This window comes from Saccostrea cucullata, unplaced genomic scaffold, assembly GCF_032062105.1.
Source record: "Saccostrea cucullata isolate Sc308-1 unplaced genomic scaffold, CSIRO_AGI_Scuc_v1 ctg88, whole genome shotgun sequence".
NCBI lineage: Eukaryota > Metazoa > Mollusca > Bivalvia > Ostreida > Ostreidae > Saccostrea > Saccostrea cuccullata.
This window is the reverse complement of record NW_026930139.1, coordinates 792,934-816,422: the sequence shown is the minus strand read 5'-3', so window position 1 is coordinate 816,422 and position 23,489 is coordinate 792,934. Positions and strand designations below refer to the sequence as shown.

The 23,489-nt window shown below is 31.8% G+C and overlaps 1 protein-coding gene across 1 annotated transcript; it reads left to right on the top strand.

The window, feature by feature from the left end:
- Positions 1 to 30: 30 nt before the first annotated feature.
- On the top strand, positions 31 to 21,505 carry LOC134283017 (GDP-mannose 4,6 dehydratase-like). Its single transcript, XM_062765437.1, has 12 exons — positions 31 to 171; positions 1,587 to 1,631; positions 3,957 to 4,044; positions 7,813 to 7,922; positions 11,590 to 11,782; positions 12,399 to 12,503; positions 14,500 to 14,627; positions 15,833 to 15,951; positions 17,565 to 17,580; positions 20,356 to 20,424; positions 20,748 to 20,822; positions 21,019 to 21,505. Exons 1-11 carry the CDS (start codon positions 115 to 117, stop codon positions 20,808 to 20,810), a joined length of 993 nt encoding a protein of 330 aa, XP_062621421.1. The 5' UTR covers positions 31 to 114; the 3' UTR covers positions 20,811 to 20,822; positions 21,019 to 21,505.
- Positions 21,506 to 23,489: the final 1,984 nt, after the last annotated feature.

Below are 23,489 nucleotides of genomic sequence, written 5' to 3'. Positions count from 1 at the left end.
GTTAGAAAGGGGGTTTCCGTCCATATTTATTTATAGAATACTTAAGCCAATGGTGTAGTTCCCTTTGCATCACGTGGTTACAGGATTCCGTTTAACCACGTTGACATAACAAAGATGGCGACTAGCTCAACGAGTCAGAAAATTGCTCTCATAACCGGTATTACAGGCCAGGTAAATATACAGCAAAATCTATTGAATTATTGTTTTAAAAAATGAATTTATTATTTGAATATATTTACCAAATAGTAGAATATATTAGATCACTTAGCTTTATGTACTTTTACAGACAAATAAAATTTGCCAAAACACACCCTGTTTTATAAGGCCGGAGGCAATTTCATTGGGTGGGGGCATCAAAAGGTGTTAATGAGGGGTCAAACTCATAAAGTACCTTTTTTATATGATATGGTGTCTGAAAAATTATTATTGAGAGGCACAACCCTGCCCTACAGTATATCCTGGAACCTCGTATTTGTTGTATAAGCCATAATAAGGTTATTAAGGGATAAAGCCCTGTCAGTTTTTATCCTCAGTTGATTAAATGACTTGCAAAATTAATATTTCAATTTTTCTATTTCAATTAACAAAGCCATGTTTGAAAACTGACCAAGGGTCTATCATAATAAGTTATCAGTATGTCTACGTTTCAGGCATTTAAATAAACTATTGTAAATAATATATGTTTGCAATGTAGGGACAGAAACATATAAAACCAATAAACAATACTTGATCTATGTGCACAGATATCTTGAAATATTTCCATTTCTTTTTGCTTTCTCTGTGATAACTCTTTGAAAGTTACTAAAGATGATTTTTTTATCATTCTACTGGGATGTTAATTTTGCCAATCGATAGGTCAGGAGCTAAAGAGGCCTAACTTGAATGTAAATCCTGTACATCTTCTGTCTTTGTGTCTGAACGCTAAGGAGGCTTGATTGATACAGTGTCTGAAAAACACTACTCTGTCTATTTAGCGGAGTATGCTAGGGACACCGTGATAGTTGAAAACGTGGGATAATTTATGCATAACGGTTTTGCCCATTATGCAAATTATTCTACATTTCCAACTATCGTTGATGCCTTGGCATATTCTACTAAGTGGACGGTGATTCCTTAAATACCATGGATATCTCAAAGTCATTTGGAAGTCAATTAATCCCATCTACTATTGCTTTGTGTATGGTATTTAAGTATCTCAAATGTCCACATATCTCTCTATAAAGTTTTTGCTTCAGCCTTGGTCCTACTGAGTTTAAGATAACATTAGGTAGTATAATATTTAATATTTAAGCTAAATGCAACGTCGAAATTCTTTTAAAGATCACTTGTTAAATAGCATTTTCTTCTAATTATTGACAACAATTTTGTGTGTTGAATACCGCTGACACCACTGATTTTAATTTCTGTTTCCAAATTGCTGTGTGAGATATGATATAGTGACATAAACAATTATTTGTTTACTGCCAGATTTTTATGATTTGGTGCAAAATATCAGTAATTTTCTTAATTTAAGGGATAATGCCTTGGGACTAAGAGTCCTTTAACATCTTTGATATTAAAGGAAAAAAAATGTGTTTTATTTGTAGGATGGTTCTTATCTGGCAGAATTCTTATTGGCCAAAGGTTATCAGGTAAGTAGCTAACACTAAAAACACTACTCACATGTAGCATGCAGAGTTCTTGAATTCTTTTTTTTTCTGCTGTCAGTCATTTGGACTGAATATCATGGAAAGTTTGTCAGTTCAGACAGATATCTATCAGTCCCAAAAAAAGTCAATAAAAAGATGAAAACTGTATTTGAATTTTATCATCAATGCATTTTGCACCCTGCGTCAATACACACTGCACACTTCTTGCCGATTTGATCATCCTATAATAATTTTCGTTTAATTCTCGTGGGAGGTCGATTTTCTTCATAAGTTTTTTATCTACTGGGTAGTTTGATTTTCTCACCTGGCTTACATTATCGCCGTCAACAAACTTGATGAAACAATTAATAAATCATAGTTTGGTACTTTGCGTTCATCGAAGAAGCCATTACGAGATACTGAAGTGTTTAACAGATTATGATCGGTAGGTTATAGGCAATTCATATAAAATTTATTCGGATTTTCGCAAGTTGCTCTCTCATTATCTACCGGTCATTTGGACTGACACAGATCCTTGGTTGTTTTTATCGGTCTTGATGACAGGACCGAAAGATTTCAAGAACTCTGTAAGCCAGTGAAGAAGTTTGTAGAGGAGTTACAAATCAGGTGTTTAAATGACACATGATACACTTTACTCGCCATTGTATTCATGGATATCTGAGCATACAAGGTATCCTGCCTGAATCATTTAAAGTTGTTTTGACTCGTCCAAGGTCATATGTATACACATATATGAGCTGATTTTTTATTGATTTTTTTTTAAAAGCATGTTAATTCTTGGAAAGAAAATAAGAAGTTCATGCAGTGTTTAATTTTGTGGTCTCCCAACTATCTGTGAATTTTCACAGCGTGAATTCAATGTATTGTTCAGTTAAAGGTGTTCTTTATTTGATCCCTTACCGAGACGACATAGCTGCACAGAAACAATAGAATTTCTTGATCTTTTGTCTTACTTCAGACAGTGAAATGATCAATAACACCAACAGCTTGTTATGTCTCTTTGAAGGTATAAATTACCAATATTACACTTTATTATGTTAGGGTGACCAGATTTTGGCTCAACTGAGCTGAAAGCTTAAGTAAGCTTTTCCAATCATCCGTTGTCAGTCGTCTGTCCGTCTAGCTGTCTGTCCGTCCATCTGTAAACTTTTCACATTTTCATCTTCTTCCTCTCAAGAACCACTTAGCCAATTTTAACCAAACTTGGTACAAAGCATCATTGAAGAGTTAAAATTGTTCAATTGTGAAGGGCCAATTTCCTTTCCAAGGGGAGATAATCAGGAAAAGACAAAGGCAGGGTAGGGTAAAAAAAAAATCTTCTCAAGAATCTCTGGGCCAGAAAAGCTGAAACTTATATGGAAGCATCCTCAGGTAGTATAGATTCTAAATTGTCCAAATCATGACCTCCGGGGGAAGGCCGGGGTCACAAAAGGTGTTACTCAGGTGAACAATATGGCCCATGGGCCTCTTGTTTGAAAGATGTTTTCTTTTTTGATTATTAATGGAGTGAACTGGAAAAACATTGATGTAATACCCCAAGATATAAAATTATGCCCCCCCTTTTGAAGAAGGGAGGGTATAATGCTTTGCTGTTTTCTGTCCATCGATAGGTTCCGTCTGTCAGTCAACAACAGTTTCCATTCATTTTCTACGCAGAGGTTGCACACACTGAAGTGAGAAGTATCATAAAAATATTTAGGCCAGGTTCTGTTTTGGATACAATCAAGCAATTTTTAACAGAGTTATGCCCCTTTGACTTCAATTATTTGCAGTGTCTGTTCCTCATTTTCTTTGCAAAGGTTGCACATACTGAAATGAAATTTGGTATACAGGTTTATCATAAGAATATCTAGGTCAAGTTCTATTTTGGGTACAATCAAGCAGTTTTTGAGAGAGTTATGTATCTTGGACTTGTGTAGAAAAATTTCAATTATTTTGCAGTTTTAGTTCATTTTCATTGCAGAGGTTGCACATACTGAAGTGAAATTTAGTATATAGATTTATCATAAGGATATCTAATTCAAGTTGTGTTTTAGATATGATAGAGCAATTTTTGACAGAGTTATGCCATTTGGACTTGAACAATTCCAACCAATTATTAGCAGTTTCTGTTCAATTTCTTCGCATGTATTCCATGGAGGGAGTGGGGGTCACAAACAACTCTTGTTACAGTACTATAGACACAAGACACTTTTTATTGTACAGTATTATACATTTTATCGCCCCAGGTACATGTACTACTGGGTAGCAGTTTAACAGGATATAAAAACTTTTTTTAATTATTTGATTAACGTTGACTATTTCTAGGTTCATGGCATCATTAGGAGATCCAGTTCTTTCAACACTTCGAGGATAGAGCACCTGTATGCCGACCCTAAGTCCCACACCGAAGGATGTATGTATTTTACCCCCTCATTGATCATTGCACAAACATGAATTGATAAGACCTTTTGATTAGATATATTCTAGTACATCACTTATGCCTACGTTGCCACTGTCTTAAGCTAGCTAGCTTTACAAACTAATCAGCTACACTACATTTAAGAAGACCCTCAATTACGTAGATGGGGCACCATACAGGAAATATCTTTGTGCCATCATAAGAAATTTTTTTTAATATAACTAATATCAAACCATGTAATAATGCTTCATACATAAACACTATCTCTTATTTATCAAAAAATACAACATCTCACGATTTGAAGATTGTTCAGTATTTTGAAGCCTATTGTATGCCCTATATGACTTCACTGGCCCTTGGCTTTTTCTTTTCATATACCTTTTGAATTATTTTTTGTGCTTGACATTTTTTGCCAGACCAATGTAAGTACTGGAGGGATGTATAAATTGTAGATTTTAATGGATACAACCTTAATCACTATAGCATTATTTCAAGCTTTAACCATTTACATGCTTGACTCAGTGTATAAAGCCAAATTTATCAACACATTAACATTCAGTATACTGATGTGGTATAGTAGTGATCATTTCCTGTCACACACAAAACAGCATAAGAATTAGCATATAACTCCAGGAGCATAGTGTAAATGTTAAAATCATCAGCATACTGTAAACATTTAAATCAGCAGCATACTGTAAATGTTTAAACCAGAAGCATACTGTAAACATTGAAATCAGCAGCATACTGTAAACATTGAAATCAGCAGCATACTGTAAATGTTTAAATCAGCAGCATACTGTAAACGTTTAAATCAGCAGCATACTGTAAACGTTTAAATCAGCAGCATACTGTAAACATTTAAATCATCAGCATACTGTAAACGTTTAAATCATAAACATTTAAATCAGCAGCATACTGTAAACATTGAAATCAGCAGCATACTGTAAACTTTGAAATCAGAGCATACTGTAAACATTTAAATCAGCAGCGTACTATAAATGTTTAAATCAGCAGCATACTGTAAATGTTTAAATCAGCAGCATACTTTTATTTTACAAATTATTAAGATAATTGATCATTCAATATTGAAATTATTACCATACAGTACTGTAATAATTAAAAGAACTACGAACTCTAACTCTCGATTTCGGCCTACATTTTGCACCCTTTGAATTCAATATTAATGGCAGTATGGCCATATAATCTTTGTTCAATACATAGAACAGTTCAATGGTATTGGTAATTGATTAATTATTTAATACCAGCTCTAGATAGTAAATTATCTTTAATTCCAGCTCTTTAAGAAAGGGGGGTAGACAATATTTTCCATTGAAATTGGACTTTCAAGGGCGTCTCCATATTTAGAAATAGTCTTGGATATGATTAAATATTCCTTATATCTTTTCTTATGTTTTACGCAAATAAATAAAACACATATAAATTGATAAAATACAATGTTTTAGTTTTAAAATGCTTTGAAATTGGTGAAAAAATAAACATTTTTGTCAGTTTTTTTGTCTATAGACATATGATTGTCCCAAATAAGTAATGTAAGTTTTAGAAAAATCCGTAAAAATATCTATAAAAATATTCAAATATATTAACTTTTGAAAATTACTTTGGAAGTAGACTGGAGAACTATCATTTGCAATTCTTTTTAGCATACTGCAAATGTTGAAATCATTAACATTTTACAGCAAAACTTGGTTATAACGAAGTCACTGAGACCTATGAAATTACTTCACTATATCCGTTATTCATTATAACCGTATAAGAAATTCATTATATTTATAAGCTGGGGATCCAAGATGACTTCGCTATATCCATAAATTTGCAATATCTGTGTTTGTACTGAACGAGTTTTACTGCATTGTAAATGTAGAAATATTGGCATATACTATCAAATTGAAGTCATTATTATATGTATAAATTGAAATCATTGGCATACTGTAATTGTTGAAATCATTAGCATAATGAAATGTTTACAGTAAGCATCATCTTCCCAAGTCAGGAGTTTCTGATCCGCTCCGCTCCACATAAACCCTTGACCGAATAGACTAAGTTTGAGGGGGTCAGAAATGCATTTTCTGATTGACCTCATGCAAGTCTGCATGAACCAATCAAAATCGTTCTTTTATTTAACCTGAAACTAAATTGTAAACAGAAGAACACACCAGTTTTAGTCCCAAGGATAACGTCTTTATCATTAAATACTAAATAGACCAGTTAAAGGTTTGTCTCAGCTTTTTATACCCCCCGCAAACGAAGTTTGGGGGGTATATAGGAATCACCTTGTCCGTCTGTCTGTCTGTCTGTCTGTCTAGCTGTCCGTCTGTCTGTGCAATCGTGTCCGGTCCATATCTTTCTTACATAGGGACATTAGAATCTACTACTCCACACAAAGATTGCCCATGACCTAAGGGTGTGTCATGACCTTGACCTAAGGTCATTTGGGGAAGTTCAAGGTCACTGGAAGAAAAAATTCATAATTCCTGTCCGGTCCATATCTTTCTTATGAATAAACTTGGTAGGTTCTCATTTCACAAAAAGATTGCTCATGACCCAAGGGTGTGTCATGAACTTGACCTAAGGTCATTTGGGGAAGTTCAAGGTCACTGGAAGAAAAATTTCATAACTCGTGTCCGGTCCATATCTTTCTAATGGATAAACTTGGTAGGTTCTCATTTCACACAAAGATTGCCCATGACCCAAGGGTGTGTCATGACCTTGACCCAAGGTCATTTGGGGAAGTTCAAGGTCATTGGAAGTAAAACTCATAATTTGTGTCCGGTCCACATCTTCCTTATGGATAAACTTGGTAGGTTCTCATTTCGCACAAAGATTGCCCATGACCCAAGGGTGTGTCATGACCTTGACCCAAGGTCATTTGGGGGAAGTTCAAGGTCACTGGAAGAAAATATTTATACTTCCTGTCCAGTCCATACCTTTCCTATGGATAAACTTGGTAGGTTGTCATTTCACACAAAGATTGCCCATGACCCAAGGGTGTGTCATGACCTTGACCCAAGGTCATTTGGGGAAGTTCAAGGTCACTGGAAGAAAAATTTCATAATTCGTGTCCGGTCCATATCTTTCTTATGGAAAAACTTACTTCTGATAAACCCAGCCGGCGGTATTTTGTCCCGTTTGGACAGTTCTAGTTAGTTCAGTTATATTGAATTTATTACTGACTGACAATATTATCTCAAGTTCTCTGTTGAATTCATTTACTCTGATTGGCCAATAGCAGAGGTCAGTAGAGTTCAAAATGTGTAATCTCACTAGATGGCATGACAGTAAACCCCGTCAAACTTGTGGAGCGGAGCGGATCAGAAACTCTTGACTTGGGAAGATGAGTAAGCATTAGCATAATGAAATGTTTGCATTGCTGTAAATGCTGAAAATACTGCTTGGGTATAAATCTTTGCAAGTATTGTTCATGAAACTTTCCAAATAGGGGTTAGTTTCATGTATATTTCATGTATATGTACATTGGTCCTCATGGGTTAAACCTTGCAAACCGAATATTAGGCATGGGTGACAGTGCATGGATTTGAGCTAGACTTCCCTGGTGTATTATTACAATATCTATTTTGTTGTAGAAATTTTGTATGTCATAATAAACAGGGAAATTTTTTCAAGTAATTAAGAAATTAGTGAATTTTTATTGTCAGTTGTTAATTGGCTAAAATTTTTTTTTAGCTCTGGTAAAATCATTGACATGAACATTTTGATCAATGGACCCCTGTGCTTTCTTTTCAGCCATGCATCTTCACTATGGTGATCTCACAGACAGTACCTGTTTAGTTAAAATTATCAGTCAAGTCCGTCCTAACGAAATCTACAACCTGGGAGCCCAGAGCCATGTCAAGGTAAGTAATATCGTCCTCATCAACTGACACATGTTACAAGACTTGGTAACAAAATAACGTTATCAGCTGTGGGGAAATTTTATTTACATGTAGGTTATTTATACACTGTACACTAGTGTACAGTCAAACCTTGTTCTCTTGAACTTGATGGAACCTAGAAATTTTTTTTTGTGATATCTGAGGGCTAGAGATATTTAGGGTAAAGTATATAAAGAAAAAGCTTCGGACTTGCAGATCGCTTTGACATATACAATATGGTACAGTAAAACTCTTTAAGTACGAACAATGATATTGCAAATTCATGGATATTTACAATGGGCAGGGGTGGTTAATAGGGATTATACTGTATTTCTAGAGTAGAGATATACACTGTATAATATTGGAATATGGGTATCGCCAAAAATTTCGTATCGCAATATATCACAATATTTTCCCAAAATATCACGATAATATCATGATATTTTTACAAGAAATTTTTCGATGATTTTAAATGAATTGTCATTATTTTTCTTTAAAATATGCTAGAAAAACAAATTTTCATTTTTTGGAAATTTAATGTACATAAAATTGTAATCATGATTGGATGGTGAGATGCCGTTCTTTTCACCTTTTACAACATTTTTTGGACTTTCTGTTTGTGTTATTTAAAAAATTGAACAAATAAATGAATAATTTCTGGACTCTATAACTTGTACCCAAATACCAGTATTTAGGTCTCATTGGCGTCGGAAGCAAATTGAAAGTGGGGGGGCTAAGTGTAAGAAAAAATTTTTTGTACCTCCATAAAAACCTGACAAGCAAAAAAAAAAAAAAAAAAAGGAAATGTCTATTTCCCAGACACGAAAATCCTATTTCGTGGGGGAGGGGGGGGGGGGGGGGGGGGCAAGGTTTTTACTAATAAAAAGTCAATATAAATTATATAACTGCAATACATTACCAATTTTAATGTCAGACCATGTGGTGCATAGTTATACATGTAGTAGGATTTATGCTGAAGATTTATGGAGGACCCTAGAAAATTTTTGTAGTTTAATTAGTTTGTAATTTGTGTAAATTGATGAATGCATGTAGTTCATTCATGAGAAAGAACTACTTGAAATTCATAAGGGCTGCGATTCACTGTACATTAATTGTTTTTTAGTCTGTCTTTGAAAAAGTTATATTCAATATTTCTTCTCCATAAAAAATGTAGAAAATAAAACACATAAATCCTGTTCTTATTTTATTTGAGTGCAGGTAAAATTAAGGAAGAAATGCAAGAGATTTTTTTGGACTTTGTCAAGGTCTCAGTAACCAGTAGGAGTTATCCTTCTTTGTATGCTTGCAAATTCATTCCAGATGGGTTGACAAGACGACATGCCATGTACAATTTAATCAACAGCGTAAATTGAAAATGTCATCGGCTTATTTATAAGAAACATTCGGTTTGCTTTTTAAAACAGCTGACATACACATTAGTTAGAGCTTGTCTTTTTCATCTTAGCGACTGTGGACTAAATTAGATATGTCAAAATGTGCGCATTAAGTCAACAGAGATGAGAAGGATATTCTAATTAATACATAGAAAACATCAGCTGTTTTATTTGTTCATATTATTCATAACATTATTTTGTTAAACATGATGTAGAAATTAAATCGTAAAAGGAAAACTGAATTAGGCTTTTAATCATGTTGAGGAAATTAACAAAAATACATTAGTACATAATGTATACTTTATTGTATTCATTAGTTCGGTTTAAATATGTGAATTTAAAAGGAATTAAAGAAATATTTTACTTAAAAATTTTTTAATTAAAAATGCAATTAAAGTGCAAAGGAGAAGGGGGTGGGTGGGGGGTTGAGGTTGATGCATATAATATCTTATCTGACAATGGTGTATTTCTTTTCCCATCAGACATGGATACACCCTCTTTTCTACACTTCTGTGTCTGTGTTAAATTCAGCAAAACTATAATGAAATAAGTGGAACAGACAGCGTTAATTTCAGATTTAATTTACCAGTTTAACCTGATTATGGAATCCATTCAGCAGTGTTATTTCATCTGTCCCTAACACTGCCCCCTGGTGGGGAACTCCTTGTTAACACCCCATTGTAGAGGGTTTCTGATGTATTAAATTCTCTTTCTTGTCCCCCATTTAGTGCTTCTAATTGAATGCAATATCATATTTCGTGTACCTCACTCTAAATTAAAATTGTAAAGGATGATAAAGGAAATGAATACATGTATTATCACATAAAATATGAGTAGAAAAAATTGTATGTAAATCACTGTATGAGAAATTTTACAGTTATTGCATTAGAATCAAAACAATTTAAGGGGATGAAGGATGTTTGGTCACATGACTCAGTTTAATTATGTCATAATCTCTGATAAAATATGTACAAAACAAGACTGAAACAACAGTACTTGTATATTTTTTTGACTGTTTGTTTGAGTTCACCATCTTGTATAAAAATATCTAAAAACATGCAAACTTTCTTGCAAATATTATCAAATTACGGAAAAAATTGATCCACTCTTCTATTTCCCTACACTGCGCGTCCAACGAGTCGTTGTCGTCGAAGTTGCGTCACAGTAGATCTCTCAGTACAGTAAGATTATACACGGTAAAATGCGGATAGTATTATCATAAAAACTGGTCATAATCAGTACATGGTGGGGTATTTTGTGAATTAGAGAGCACAAAAAATATTTTTACATGGTTGTTGATGGAAATATTTTGTAGGTATGTCTTATTTCGCTTATTCAGCAAAAGTGTGACATCATAGTTGGGTTTTCCCGTACTCCAGAAATGTAAACATGACACGTTTTTCTCAAGCTCAAGTCTTGTTTAACTATGTCCTGTGCAATATTAAGCTTAGCTTCACCAATCGATATTTTTACAACTAATCAATAACATGACGATCTTGCATTTCAATGTAAATTTTAAAATATTGAATGACAGGATTTTTTGCAAATTAATTTTGTTGTTGTTTAAATTGTCTTAAAAAGTACGTAATTTTCCGTCTCCAGATGCGATGTGACAAAAGAATATTGCTTTTTCGAATTTTTATCCCTATTCATACTCTGAAATATTTTAAAAGACACATGTTAGCTGACATATTTTTTATCTATATTGAAAAAAATCCATTATGGACCGATTAATGGGCCAAGAAACATTGAGAATTAAAACTCCACTTAGACACTGTGGGGTATAGTATTTGTCACTCAATATCTCAAAAATAAGTCTAGAAACCTATTGATATATATGCTTTAAGGTATGTAGTACATACTATATTAGAGATCTGCAAAATATGAAAAAATTAAGACAGGTATTTTTTCAGCTAAAGGTCCTTCTTCCCCTTAAACCAAAAAAAATTAAATTAATATTGTAGTAAAAATAATTGAGGAATTACAACTTAGAAAGTGAGTAGAAAAATGAAAAATCTATATGGAGCAAAAATGGATGTTTAAAAATTTAAAAACAAACAAATAAACAAAAAGGGGGGAGGGGTTCTAAGCTTACAATATAAATTACAATATACTGTTACACAATTTATTCAACACTTCACTTTTAGTAGCTTTATTATGAATTTTGTGCAGAGTTCTATTTTTTTCCCATGATGTTATTGTAATGTAAACATTGTTTTGATTTTTGGTGTAATGATGATTATAACACTTTGTAGGTTTCCTTTGAATTAGCTGAGTACACAGCTAACGTTGACGCTGTGGGAACGCTGCGTTTGTTGGACGCCATCAGAACATGTGGACTAGCGGACCAGGTCAAATTTTACCAGGCATCCACCAGTGAAATGTTTGGAAAGGTTCAGGAAATCCCCCAAAAAGAGACCACTCCCTTCTATCCAAGGTCCCCATACGGTGAGAAATTCATACAGAAAATGAAAATGTCACTGATCCGTTGCATACTGTAAATTCCTTAATTTTCATAAGTACTTAATACAGATAACAAAATGGTTCTTGGACATTAGGTGAGAACAATTATTTTTTAGTTGATGGTCAATGAAGAGATTTCATCATAGCACCAACAAATCAAATGTGATTCAATCTATTTTGCAAGTGGTACTCTTCGCAAAATTACACAAAAAATTAATTCCCTGCAATTTTTGGGGGAATGTTCAGTAATCATTATTTTGAACAAGTTTCCTCAATAGTCCAACTTCTGGCTTGTTAGTCAGCAAAAAGTGTTCAAATTCTATTCTTTATTTCTCCCACTGATTTTGAAATACATATATATAAAACTTTAAAATTGTGGATACTATTTAAAATACACACGTAATAGTAAATTTATTTAAAATCGATGGATACCATAACAGTATACATAAAAAGTATAATTGTCACTTCTGATAAGTCATTCATTAATTTGCCCACAGAAAAATTTCTTGTAGGGGATGATGAAAAATTCAACTTTTGCCTAAAAAATGGCATTAAGTAAATACATGCTGTAATATAATTGAATTGTTTTTTTGTGTTTCAGGTGTTGCCAAGCTTTATGCCTATTGGATTGTTGTAAACTACAGGGAAGCCTATGACATGTTTGCCTGCAATGGAATCCTATTTAACCATGAAAGTCCCAGGAGAGGTGAGAGGTCATGAACTTAGTTCATAGGGTCAAGTCTTATACATGTATCAGTAACCTAGTATTAATAATCAGCAAGAATGAAAAGAAGTACTGCAAAGTTGTCAGATATGTTGTACAATAAAGCTTGTTAAGTACTAACACGGATATTGCGAATTCACGGATAATTAGGAAAGTTTTCTTGGATCCCAACTATTAAAATGTTATGAATTTCTTATTTGGATATAACAAATTATGGATATAGCGAAGTAATTTCACAGGTCCCAATGACATCATTATAACCGAGTTTTACTGTGTCCTCAATAACATGTTGTACAACATACACAACCACATGGAAGTTTACAAAAATAAGCTGAAAATATTGAAACACTTAAGAGATTTGTATAGGTGTTCCCTACACAAGTCATTTGATTAATTATTTACAGAACAAATGTCACTGGTAGAGAAGAAAATAAATCTCATGTTTAAGAATTTAGAAAAGAAATTAAATTTGATCATTTGGGCCATTGAAGGAATTTTACTGTTTAAAAACAATCTACTGTCATGCTCAAATCTTAAATTTGAAAGAGCACTTGTGACAGGCCAATGTTTATCAACATGGTACTTGCTGCAGGCAGTGCACAAATTGACACTCACCCCGTCCCCAAACAAATATCATCTGAGGTCACCGTCAGCCATCTACTCAGTCGGAAAACCTTCCCATCAGCCCCAGGCAGCTCCCACATCTGTCCCAGCATAACAAAATGTCAAGATGTTTTCTTAGTATTGGATTTTGTTATGGTTTGTAACTTGATAACACTTGCACTCAGTGGGAGAAAATGAATTAAAAATGAAAACCCCGCCCCGTAAGCAAGTCAAAATTTAGCGGAGTTAAGAGTGTCCATGATGTAGGTTTTGTTCCTTTTTCAATCAATTCAAGATTAAACTTAATAATTGTGTTTGCATTTGAAGATAATAGACCATGCAGTTTTTAGAAATGTTTTAGAATAATGACTTAATTTACCTAGATTTCTCATCAGTTTCCTGATATAACACTAAGCAAACATCTTTTCTTTATCCTGAGATGTAGGGATAAAGTTTTATTCTTAAATGATTGACAACAGGATCAGATTCCTGTGAATGTTTTCTTACATGGGGTCATATTCAATCACTTCAAGAGTTACTTTGAATCTGACAATAACTAATTTATCCCACGTCAATCCTTACAGAAAAATAAAGTTGCATGAAGTGGAATTTGCATGATTGGAATAGAAAAGTGGGCTGAATCTTCTTCTCAGTCTGACATTATCAAAACAAAGCGTCCCCTGATCCTCAGAAAAGGGACTTTGTAAAATTGCAGTCAATTAGATGATGACAAGACAATGATGTCTTCCAGTCATTCTGCAAATGAGATTACAGATTGTGTTTTATATCAAATCTCCGACAAAAATCAAAGATATTATAGGAAATTGTGAACTTATGATGAATAATTGAAAATTAAGCATACTGACAGAAGTTTATTGTAAGATCATGTGCTAATCAGGTTAGTTTTTGTTGAATAAAAAATAGAGGATTTAAAAAAAAAATATATTGTACTACCTATAAACTGTGCTGATGGTATAATGTAAGTAGTATGTGTAAAACTATTAAAGCCATAAAAATTAACTAATTAAGCTGTAGCAAAATCTAAGTGATAGCTTTATATTTTAAAAAGGCATACAGTAAAATATGCTTATAGCAAACATGCTTATCATGAATTAATGCTTATAAAGAAGTGATTTTCATTCCCCATGGGTTTTGAATTTATTGGGAAGCTGATGAGTATAACAAATTATATCTAAAACATGTATAATGAAGCAATAGGGCCTGTCCCTGGCAGTTCATTTTAGGCATCAGATTAACTAAATGTAGGTAAATACAAAGCTGTTTTCTTTTAAGTAAAAACGGACTTTGAAAATGCTTTGTTCGAAATCACTACTCAAGATACAGAAATCCAACTTGATAATATTTTTTTTTCTAGGTGAGACTTTTGTGACGAGAAAGATTACGCGAGCTGTTGCTAAAATTATATTGGGACAACAGGAGAACGTACAGCTGGGAAACCTGGACGCTAAGAGAGATTGGGGACACGCCAAGGACTATGTAGAGGTACATGCTGCACACTGAGCCAATATAGATGCATGTATCATGTATTTCTATCTTGATAAAGGAACATTTTAAACTAAAGCTAGATACCATTCCATTCATAAATGTAACGATGTCCGCTTTGTAGTATACATGAGAAAGGACACATGGTTGAGAAAAAATGGGTTTAAAAAAAAATACTACTATATGACGAAAATAAATAGAGATTTTCATATTGCTGATTTAATTTTTCCACAAAATGATTCCCTAGTATAAGAGGATGATGCTAAAGTTTCCAGTTTCTAGATTAAATTAAAATACAGAACATCACTAAGAAGAAGTTTTAGTTTGCATTTCCTTCTTCACTTGTTTTGAGAAATAACACCAGATTGTCTTCAGAAAATTAAGCAAACAAAAGTGGTTCCTAAAGCAAACCTCTGTCAGAAAAAAAATCCCTGCAATAATATTTTTTCATCCTCAACTTTACAAAAAGTGAATGTCAATTTGGCTTTGTACATTGGCGAATTGACACTTTGGAGCAGCAGTTCAATTTTCATGAATAAACACTGCAAACCTATAAAATGGGATTTGCAGAATCCCTTCTTTAAGTTTGTCTCTGTGCTCTAAGTTTGTCTGTGCTTAAAGGTGTATGAATCTTCTGGATTTCTTCACTTAAGAAATGGCATTAACATTCCAATGTGAGGATTATTTTAAATTGATCATATAACATCTGCTTTTTATTGTTCCTGGAATACTAAGAGCAATTCTCCATAACATATTAAGTGATGGAGCACTGTTAAACAACTACAAAATGTATATGGACATCACCTCAATCTAATTCTAAAATTGTTACTTTAAAAATCTACAACTATTTTCATCTTAGAATTGGATAGTTTATTTTTTTCATCATAATAAAATGTTATAAATTGAAATAATTTTATTACCATAAAAGAATAATGGATTGACACTAGATGACTATGATATGGCTCCAGTCGATGAAAAAATTGAACATATATATGTCACATTTAAAAAAAATCTACAGAATTACAGTAATGGTTACTATAGATGACTGTATACATGCATATATATTTGTAAATAATAAAAAAAAAAACCCTATTTTATAGCCTTTTTTTCAAAGAAAAATGTCAGAAACAAAAAATTACCATCTTGAAACTAGTGGTTAAAGAGTGATTGAAAAGTTTCAGTGTAAATAATTTTTGTTCACACAGGCAATGTGGAAAATGCTTCAGCATGAGAAACCGGAGGATTTTGTCATTTCTATGGGAGAAGCCCACAGTGTCAGGGAATTTGTGGAGAAAGCCTTCAAAGTCGTGAATGTAGATATAGTGTAAGTATTCTGAACAAGTTCAGATGATAAGAGTGGATACAGTGTGGATGCAGCTCGATTTAAAATGAAGTAGGTGGATGTGGAGGTACAGTGTTAAATATTGTGGATACTTTGTAAGTGATATGGATAAAGTGTGTAGAGATCTGGAATATGGGTATACATGTAGTGAAAATGTGGACTGAAGTATGTTTGTAAGATGTGGGTAGAGTGAGACATGAAATATGGATATACAGTGAAAATGACGAGATTTGGATAGAAGTACACATGTGTATGTAAGATATGTGGATAGAGTGAGACGTGGAATATGGGTATACAGTGAAAATGTGGATAGAAGAGTAATATTATTACAAATATGTGGATCAGATTATTTATTGATATAGATCAAGGATCTTATGGCACATTGGATGCATGGAGTTAAACTTAGGCACATTATGTAAACCTGGTACAGATGGCAAGCGTTATAATTATAGTCTTGGTGTATGTGGAAGAACTGTTAAAATTGTCATTTTATGATTTGATTTTTATGAATAACACACAGCAGATATGGATTCAAAAGAGAAATTAGGAGAAATTAAATTGATATTGGGAGGGGATGGTATACTTTTAATAGACCAAGGGGTAGGGGGGTTAAAGTTTATAATGATCTTATCCCCAAATAAAAAGTAGCAGTTAATGTATACATTTAGGTTTATCAACTGAAATGATTCATACTATTAAAATACCCCAATAAATACATCATAGCTATTGATTTTAAAAGATAAACAGTAGTAGTAATGTCATCTTAGCTTTAGATTATATCGGGGACAGAAAGCTTTTGTTAATTAGAAATTCCTTTTTATAAGTACATGATAAACATCACGTACACATCAGAGAGATTATAAATCATAAAAAGGAAAAGTATTTATTTTTTCATATTTGCCTTGAGTGAAATGGCTCATAATTTCGTTTGTTTAATTTATTGTCAGTGATTAGCAAAATCTTGTACAACCCCTAAGATTTTAAACATCTGGGGTACACTGGCAATATTTTTCTTTGATGTTGAAAATTGCAGATAGAGACAACTAGACAATTAAATCTTTTTTGTTGATGAAAAACTGTACTTGCAAGCACTAAAATAATATTTCACCATGAAACCTGGACAGAAAAACGCACTTTGCAGATTAATTTGTGTCAGTATTTTAATTCCTTTTTAAATATTTTTAAAGTGTTTAGTTGAGTTGTGACAAAATAAATGCACATATGTCATACACCAAACTACAGGTGCCATGTATTTTTAACAAAAATGGGTTGAGTTATGGAGTGGTTTATATCAAAGTATAACAAAATTTAAATGTGCAGGTATTAATGGCAGCATGTGAAACCTAATAAAACTTGAGACATATGAGTAAATTAATGGTGGAGTAATTCGGCAAAACAGAACACAGCCTCTCGGAATGGTTTTGATTTAATTAGAGTGCATTGTTTACTAGTATCAATTTTTTGAATGGTTGATGATACATTTTATAACAATATCATTCATTCTTCAATTTTTAAATAATTTGCATGTGATTGATGCTTAGATTGAATACAAACAAATTTAATTAATTGCTACATTATTAACATTTTTTCTGTAGATGGGAAGGAGAGGGGGTCATTCCGTCCTACAGTTGTCATTCTTTGTTCAGTTTGTAGTCGTAAATTTTTAAATAATTTTCTGTAGTATAATGTGATACATGATGCTTACATTTTATACTTGGTCAAATGGTTACAGTCAAACAAATTTAATTATATTTAATAGATTGCTATATTTTTGTCATTAATAACATTTTTCTGTATAATCACAACGATGGGAAGGAAATCATCGAGGTATCGGGTCAATTTGAGTAACAAAAAAATAACAACAACAAAAAAAAAAAAAAAAAAAAACAAACAAACAAACAAAAACAAAAAACCGTGTGTTTATTAATTAATTTTGCTATGAATAGAATTTAAACTAAGAAAAAATAAGTTTATTTTTGTTTCTAAAATTACATATCAATATTTGAAATTGAATAGAAAATTTTATTAAATTGTTACAATGGTTAATTATTTTGTGTTATTAAGAATCTATCAAGAAACAAAATTAAATACTAGAAATTTTAATTAGATTATATGCAAACTGTAATAAATGTTGAACTCAAGTTTTTTCACATTCGAAAAAAAAAAGATGTACATCTTTTTAAAAATGTACATCTTCATATTGTTTATTAATTAATTTCTTTATTGTATATAAAATGTACAAGTGGTAAGAGTTGTCATTCTTGGTTCAGTTTGTGGTCGTAAATTTTTCTTTATTGGTCAAGCTAGAGATGGAGCTACATTCTGTAGTATACTGAATGTTCCCTTCTAATACATGTAGCTGAAACACATTTTATACTTGGTCAATTTTATGGTTGTAAGATAGGATGTGCAGTGTAATGAAACTGTAAGGTTAATAAATATTCAATGTTATTTTTGTTTTCCCCTTTTGTGTATTAAGTAATTTAGCCGCGATCATTTCCTGCAGTGCCTGAGCAGGAAACGACATGCCCTGGGGGTTTCACACCTTGCCATTCAACAACACATTTGATTCATTGTTTCATTATTATTTCATCTATATTATTTTCAGAGCTAACCAGAATTTTAATAAAAGTAAAAAAAAGCAAACTTTTAAAACAAATTAATGAAGTATTTAATAGATTGCTATATTTTTGTCTACTGAGAGAGAGAGAGAGAGAGAGAGAGAGAGAGAGAGAGAGAGAGAGAAAGAAAAATAATATGTGATTTGTGTTTGTCGAAACACAAGTAGTTTTTAATGAGAGTTTGGCATTTTTGACTAAGTACACATCATATTTTACTTGCTGGTTACATGTAATTGCGCTGGTAGAAGTATACACAACAAATTAGGAAATATAGTTAATGTGTCGCTACAATACTGAAAACATTAATGACAGGGAGTGAATAATGAAGCTCTATAAGCAAGTATGAAAAAGGGAGATATATGTTTAAAAAAAAATAATTGTGCTTTATATATAAATTTTTGTTTTATGTGTAATTTATTTCCCCCCCCCCCCCAAAAAAAAAAAAAAAAACACACACACACACACAAAAAAACCAAATTAAAGCGACTAGTAACAAAAATAAAAAGATATTTAATGCAAAAAGTGGTTGCAGAAAAAAAGTTGAAGAAATATGTAAATACATGTATAGCATCATTTAATTTTTTTAGTTGAACATATTTTATCAACCCAACAAAATTTAAAAACTTGGATCATCTTCTCATGATACAAAATTTGATAAAATAGCTGTAGTAAAATAATACAATTGAATTCACCAGAAGCATCAACAACTTATTCTTGGTACCTGTACAAAAAAATCTCTTTTTTTAAATGCACATGTATAGTTTTCTCCTAATACAAATAAGTAAAGCTGCTACATTGAATTCCATTAGTAGAGCTTAATGGTCAATACAAGTAATAAACTTTTTTTTTCTTGGATTCAAATTCAAAATGGTAAAAAACTAAAAAAAGGTACACTAGTTTGAGAATTCCCTTAAAATAGAGTAAAATTTTAAAATAAATATTTTAATTAGAATCACACAGTACTGATTACATATTGGAGAAAATTAGCCTACCAGTGAGTCAGGCCTAACACTGCTCATTATTGTTTTATTGTAGAACTACTTAATTTATTTATTTATTTTCATCACAGCCTGATAGTTTTATGACCCCTTTTAGCCATAAAAAGCCCCATAAAATTTCAGATTTCTTACCAAAAAATGCGACAGACGAGAGCCACAGTTTGACACTGAAATCTTGTCACCACCGTTGTTTTCTAATAAATCATAAAAAATGATGCCTAAAAATTTCTTACACACAAAAACGTTTTTGACATTAAAAGTGGTTCAGTTAGGCTTGTAACTGATGAGTAAGATTTAATGGCAAGATGATACAAATGTCTGTTCTGTGTTAAGAGACAGTCTATGACCCATTTTCGTATGGAGACCTTTTGGGCTGCTCTTTGTTGGGTTTGGTACCAAATATCTATAAACAATACAGGAAATTTATCTGTTTGCATTGTTTGTTAGTTAAACGTTACTGTTATAATTGAGCCAAGAAATTTTTCATAATTTCCTACTATAAGAAGTCAGACTTGGCTAATTCATTTTATGACAAAATAGGAAATATATTTAGGAATGTCAAAGAAATTTTAGGAATGATAATCAATAAAATATATTTAAATCCAGTAAGATGTTTGGGTCCATAGTTACAAATGTTCTAGGTAATGACTCCAATATTTGGTTTAATAAAAAATAAATTTAAAAATAAATTAATTTTTTTCAAAGGTTTGAATACTACATTATGAATTTCAAATTTTCAGTATCTAACTTAAGTTGTTTACTTTTAGGAATTTCTGCTGGGAGACTGTACCAAAGCAAAAACAGAGTTGAAATGGCAGCCAAATTACTCCTTTGATGTGAGTAGATAATTTTGATCAAAAATACAGATTTGAGAAAAAGGGAATCTGTCAGAAATAGATCCAATTAAATGCAAAGATTTTAATATTGGTAATGCCAAGTAATGTCATAAAACCAGAACTGACCTCAAATTTCTGTTTGCAATAAATATATAGGTTTTCTATGGGTGACACTATAGCTTTCTGGTCTTTCTATATATATTTTTAGAGAGCTAAAATTCTGCAGTTAGTCTCGCTCATATACAGATAAAGTAGTAATGAAAATGCTTATAAATTATTAAAGACTGTACCAAAACAAACTTTTATTCTGTATTTTTCCATAGGCACTGGTCAAAGAAATGGTTGAGGAAGATATAAAACTAATGAAAACTAATCCTCTGGCTTAATTCAATCACAAGGTCTGTACAATAGTGTATCATTTCTCCTATAAATTTTAGAGAATCCCAAATCTTTTTATTTTCCATTTGTACTAATTTAAAATGCATTGTTCTGGAACTAATGACTTGCAAGCAAGAATTTCCTTCTGAGTTGGTACTCAAAGTTATGGATGAGTGTGAATTTTCATACAGAATAAATCCATGCTTTTTTTTTCAGACTCTTTCCTTAGCCGTACATTTCGTGGGTGGACATACTTTTATGTGGGATCAAATTCTGTTTTTATACATGTATTTATTATGTTCATGAAATACTGCAATTATTATTTATTTTCAATCAATGATTGAAGTGAATTTTTGTGATATATCACCAGTACGTTAATTAATGCTTTATATAACAACTTGCCCTTTAACTGTTTACAAATAGTATAGCGTAGGCTAATTCATTTACTAAAGTATACTATCTTTCTACTGAAATATTTACTCAGTGTTTTTAAACCTTCATTAGATGATCAGGATCAATTTTGATAAGTCAGGTTTAACACATTTTTTGATATTTATACATTGTATATGGTATATATCTGTACATTCGAGCATTTTCTTTTGTCATTATACACACTGAGAGACAACCCTTGTGTGTTCAACGTATTTAGTCCCAGCAGTGACTAGCAAATATTATTACATTAAGATGTAGAAAAACAAAGTTGATCAAAGTTAACATTTAGATTTGATTAGTTGATGTGATTAATGTTGCTGATGAAGGTTGAATACTTCAAAATTGTTAAGGATATTTTGGCATTGATTCTTATTTGGAATTTTACATGTGATTTTTTTTTTATTTATTTAAAAATCTTACATTTCTGTAAATCAAAAATATGCAAGCTGATTTGTTTGTTTTTGTTTTGCTACATATATTTAACTTCAAATTGTCATAAAATGATGAATAGTTTGGATATTATTTATTTTGTAATTCATATTAACAAATTTAATTTAGCCAGTACATGTTTACTTGGATGACAAGTTTTCCCCAAAACTAAATTAATATATAAATTGAATCTATGGATAGTTACAGATAAAAAGACTATGTTACAGTATTATGTGTATGCATAGTATTTAATACAAATTTAGAATGAATCTCAAGAGTGAATTATTATTTCTGTGGTTTATATCTTGTATGTCTATTAAGCTTTTACTTTCCAAATAGTTATGCAATGTATCTGTTTTGTGTTTTGACACAGTGTTTGAAATCCAATGACAGCTGCCTTTATAGAGCTGTTGTGTACATTTGTTTGCTAAAACAACCTCCTAACATTAGTAGATGTAAAGGTTTATTCCCTGAATGGCTACTGGAATGAAACAACAAGTAATTATCACACTCAATTAAGGGGCCTTCTAAGGGGTACAGGTAGACTTACCGGTATGAACAATCTACCATAATTGAAACAAAATAAAATGGAAATTCATCTCATTTTATTTTAATTTGAGCACTATATAAATATTTTGTATACATATTTTTTAAATAAATAATTTTACAAGCACAAATCATAATAAAAACTATAAATTATCTTGAAGTTCTATTGATTAGCAGCACTGATTTTCACATTATATATGAGATAACACTGTTTCACTTTCATATAACACATATTTACAATTTATTTAGTCCATCTCCGTATATTTCTTTGCAACTAAAGGATTGCTATGAAAGGTGAAGAAGTTCATAAACTTCATTTGGATTTTATGATTATTTAATAGAATGTTTTGATAATTCAAAATGAAAGATAAATAAAATAAATTAAACAAAACTTTATAGAAACACTTTATTTATCATACATATATATCTACCGGTATATTATTTAAAAAAAAACCCACTTGTGTTAATTTATCTAAAAGAGTTTGAAAATGTAGCACAAAAAGGGATAATAATTTTTAAGTTCTCAATCAATACTATTAATAATTTGGGGAAAAAATTAAATTCAAGGTACAATAAAAATTTCATTTTTCTTTAATCTTAATTTTATCTACTTATATTTATATATATTTTTATTCAGTATATTTTGGAAAATAGAAAACCCTCTGAATTAAAATATAATTGAATGAATATATCTGATTTACAAAATATTGCTTATCCAGGTAAACACAGGTAAGTCTACCTGTACCCCTTAGAGGGCCCCTTAATTGAGTGTGATAATTACTTGTTGTTTTATTCCAGTAGCCATTCGGGGAACACACCGATGTAAATGTCTTGTGTCCCTTTCTTGTACATGTACATTCCAAGGCCTCAGGTTGAGGTTTGGCTTATTGATGTTGCTAATTTAATAGGATAGAAAAAAAACTGAGGGTGTGTGTATTGCTTCCACTATAACAATCATATTAAACCAGTTGTGTTTCTCAAGGAAGAAAAATCTGGCTGACCTCCATGGACCTAATCAGAGGAAATGTGAAATCCATGTCATTTATCACTAAATGGAAATAAAATTATTAATATCAGATTCTATGTCTTCTTCATTTACTTGTATGTATAGTTTAAGAAACTCACAAATCAAGAGAGAGAGAGAGAGACCTTTTTTCACTAGGCTAATAGGGAAGTAAAACTACGACGGGAGAATTTTCATTAATTTTGAAAAGAAGGGACACCGTTACGAAGTACGTTCATTCGAGGATCTTGAAAATCTCCTTAACGGGTAAATGAAT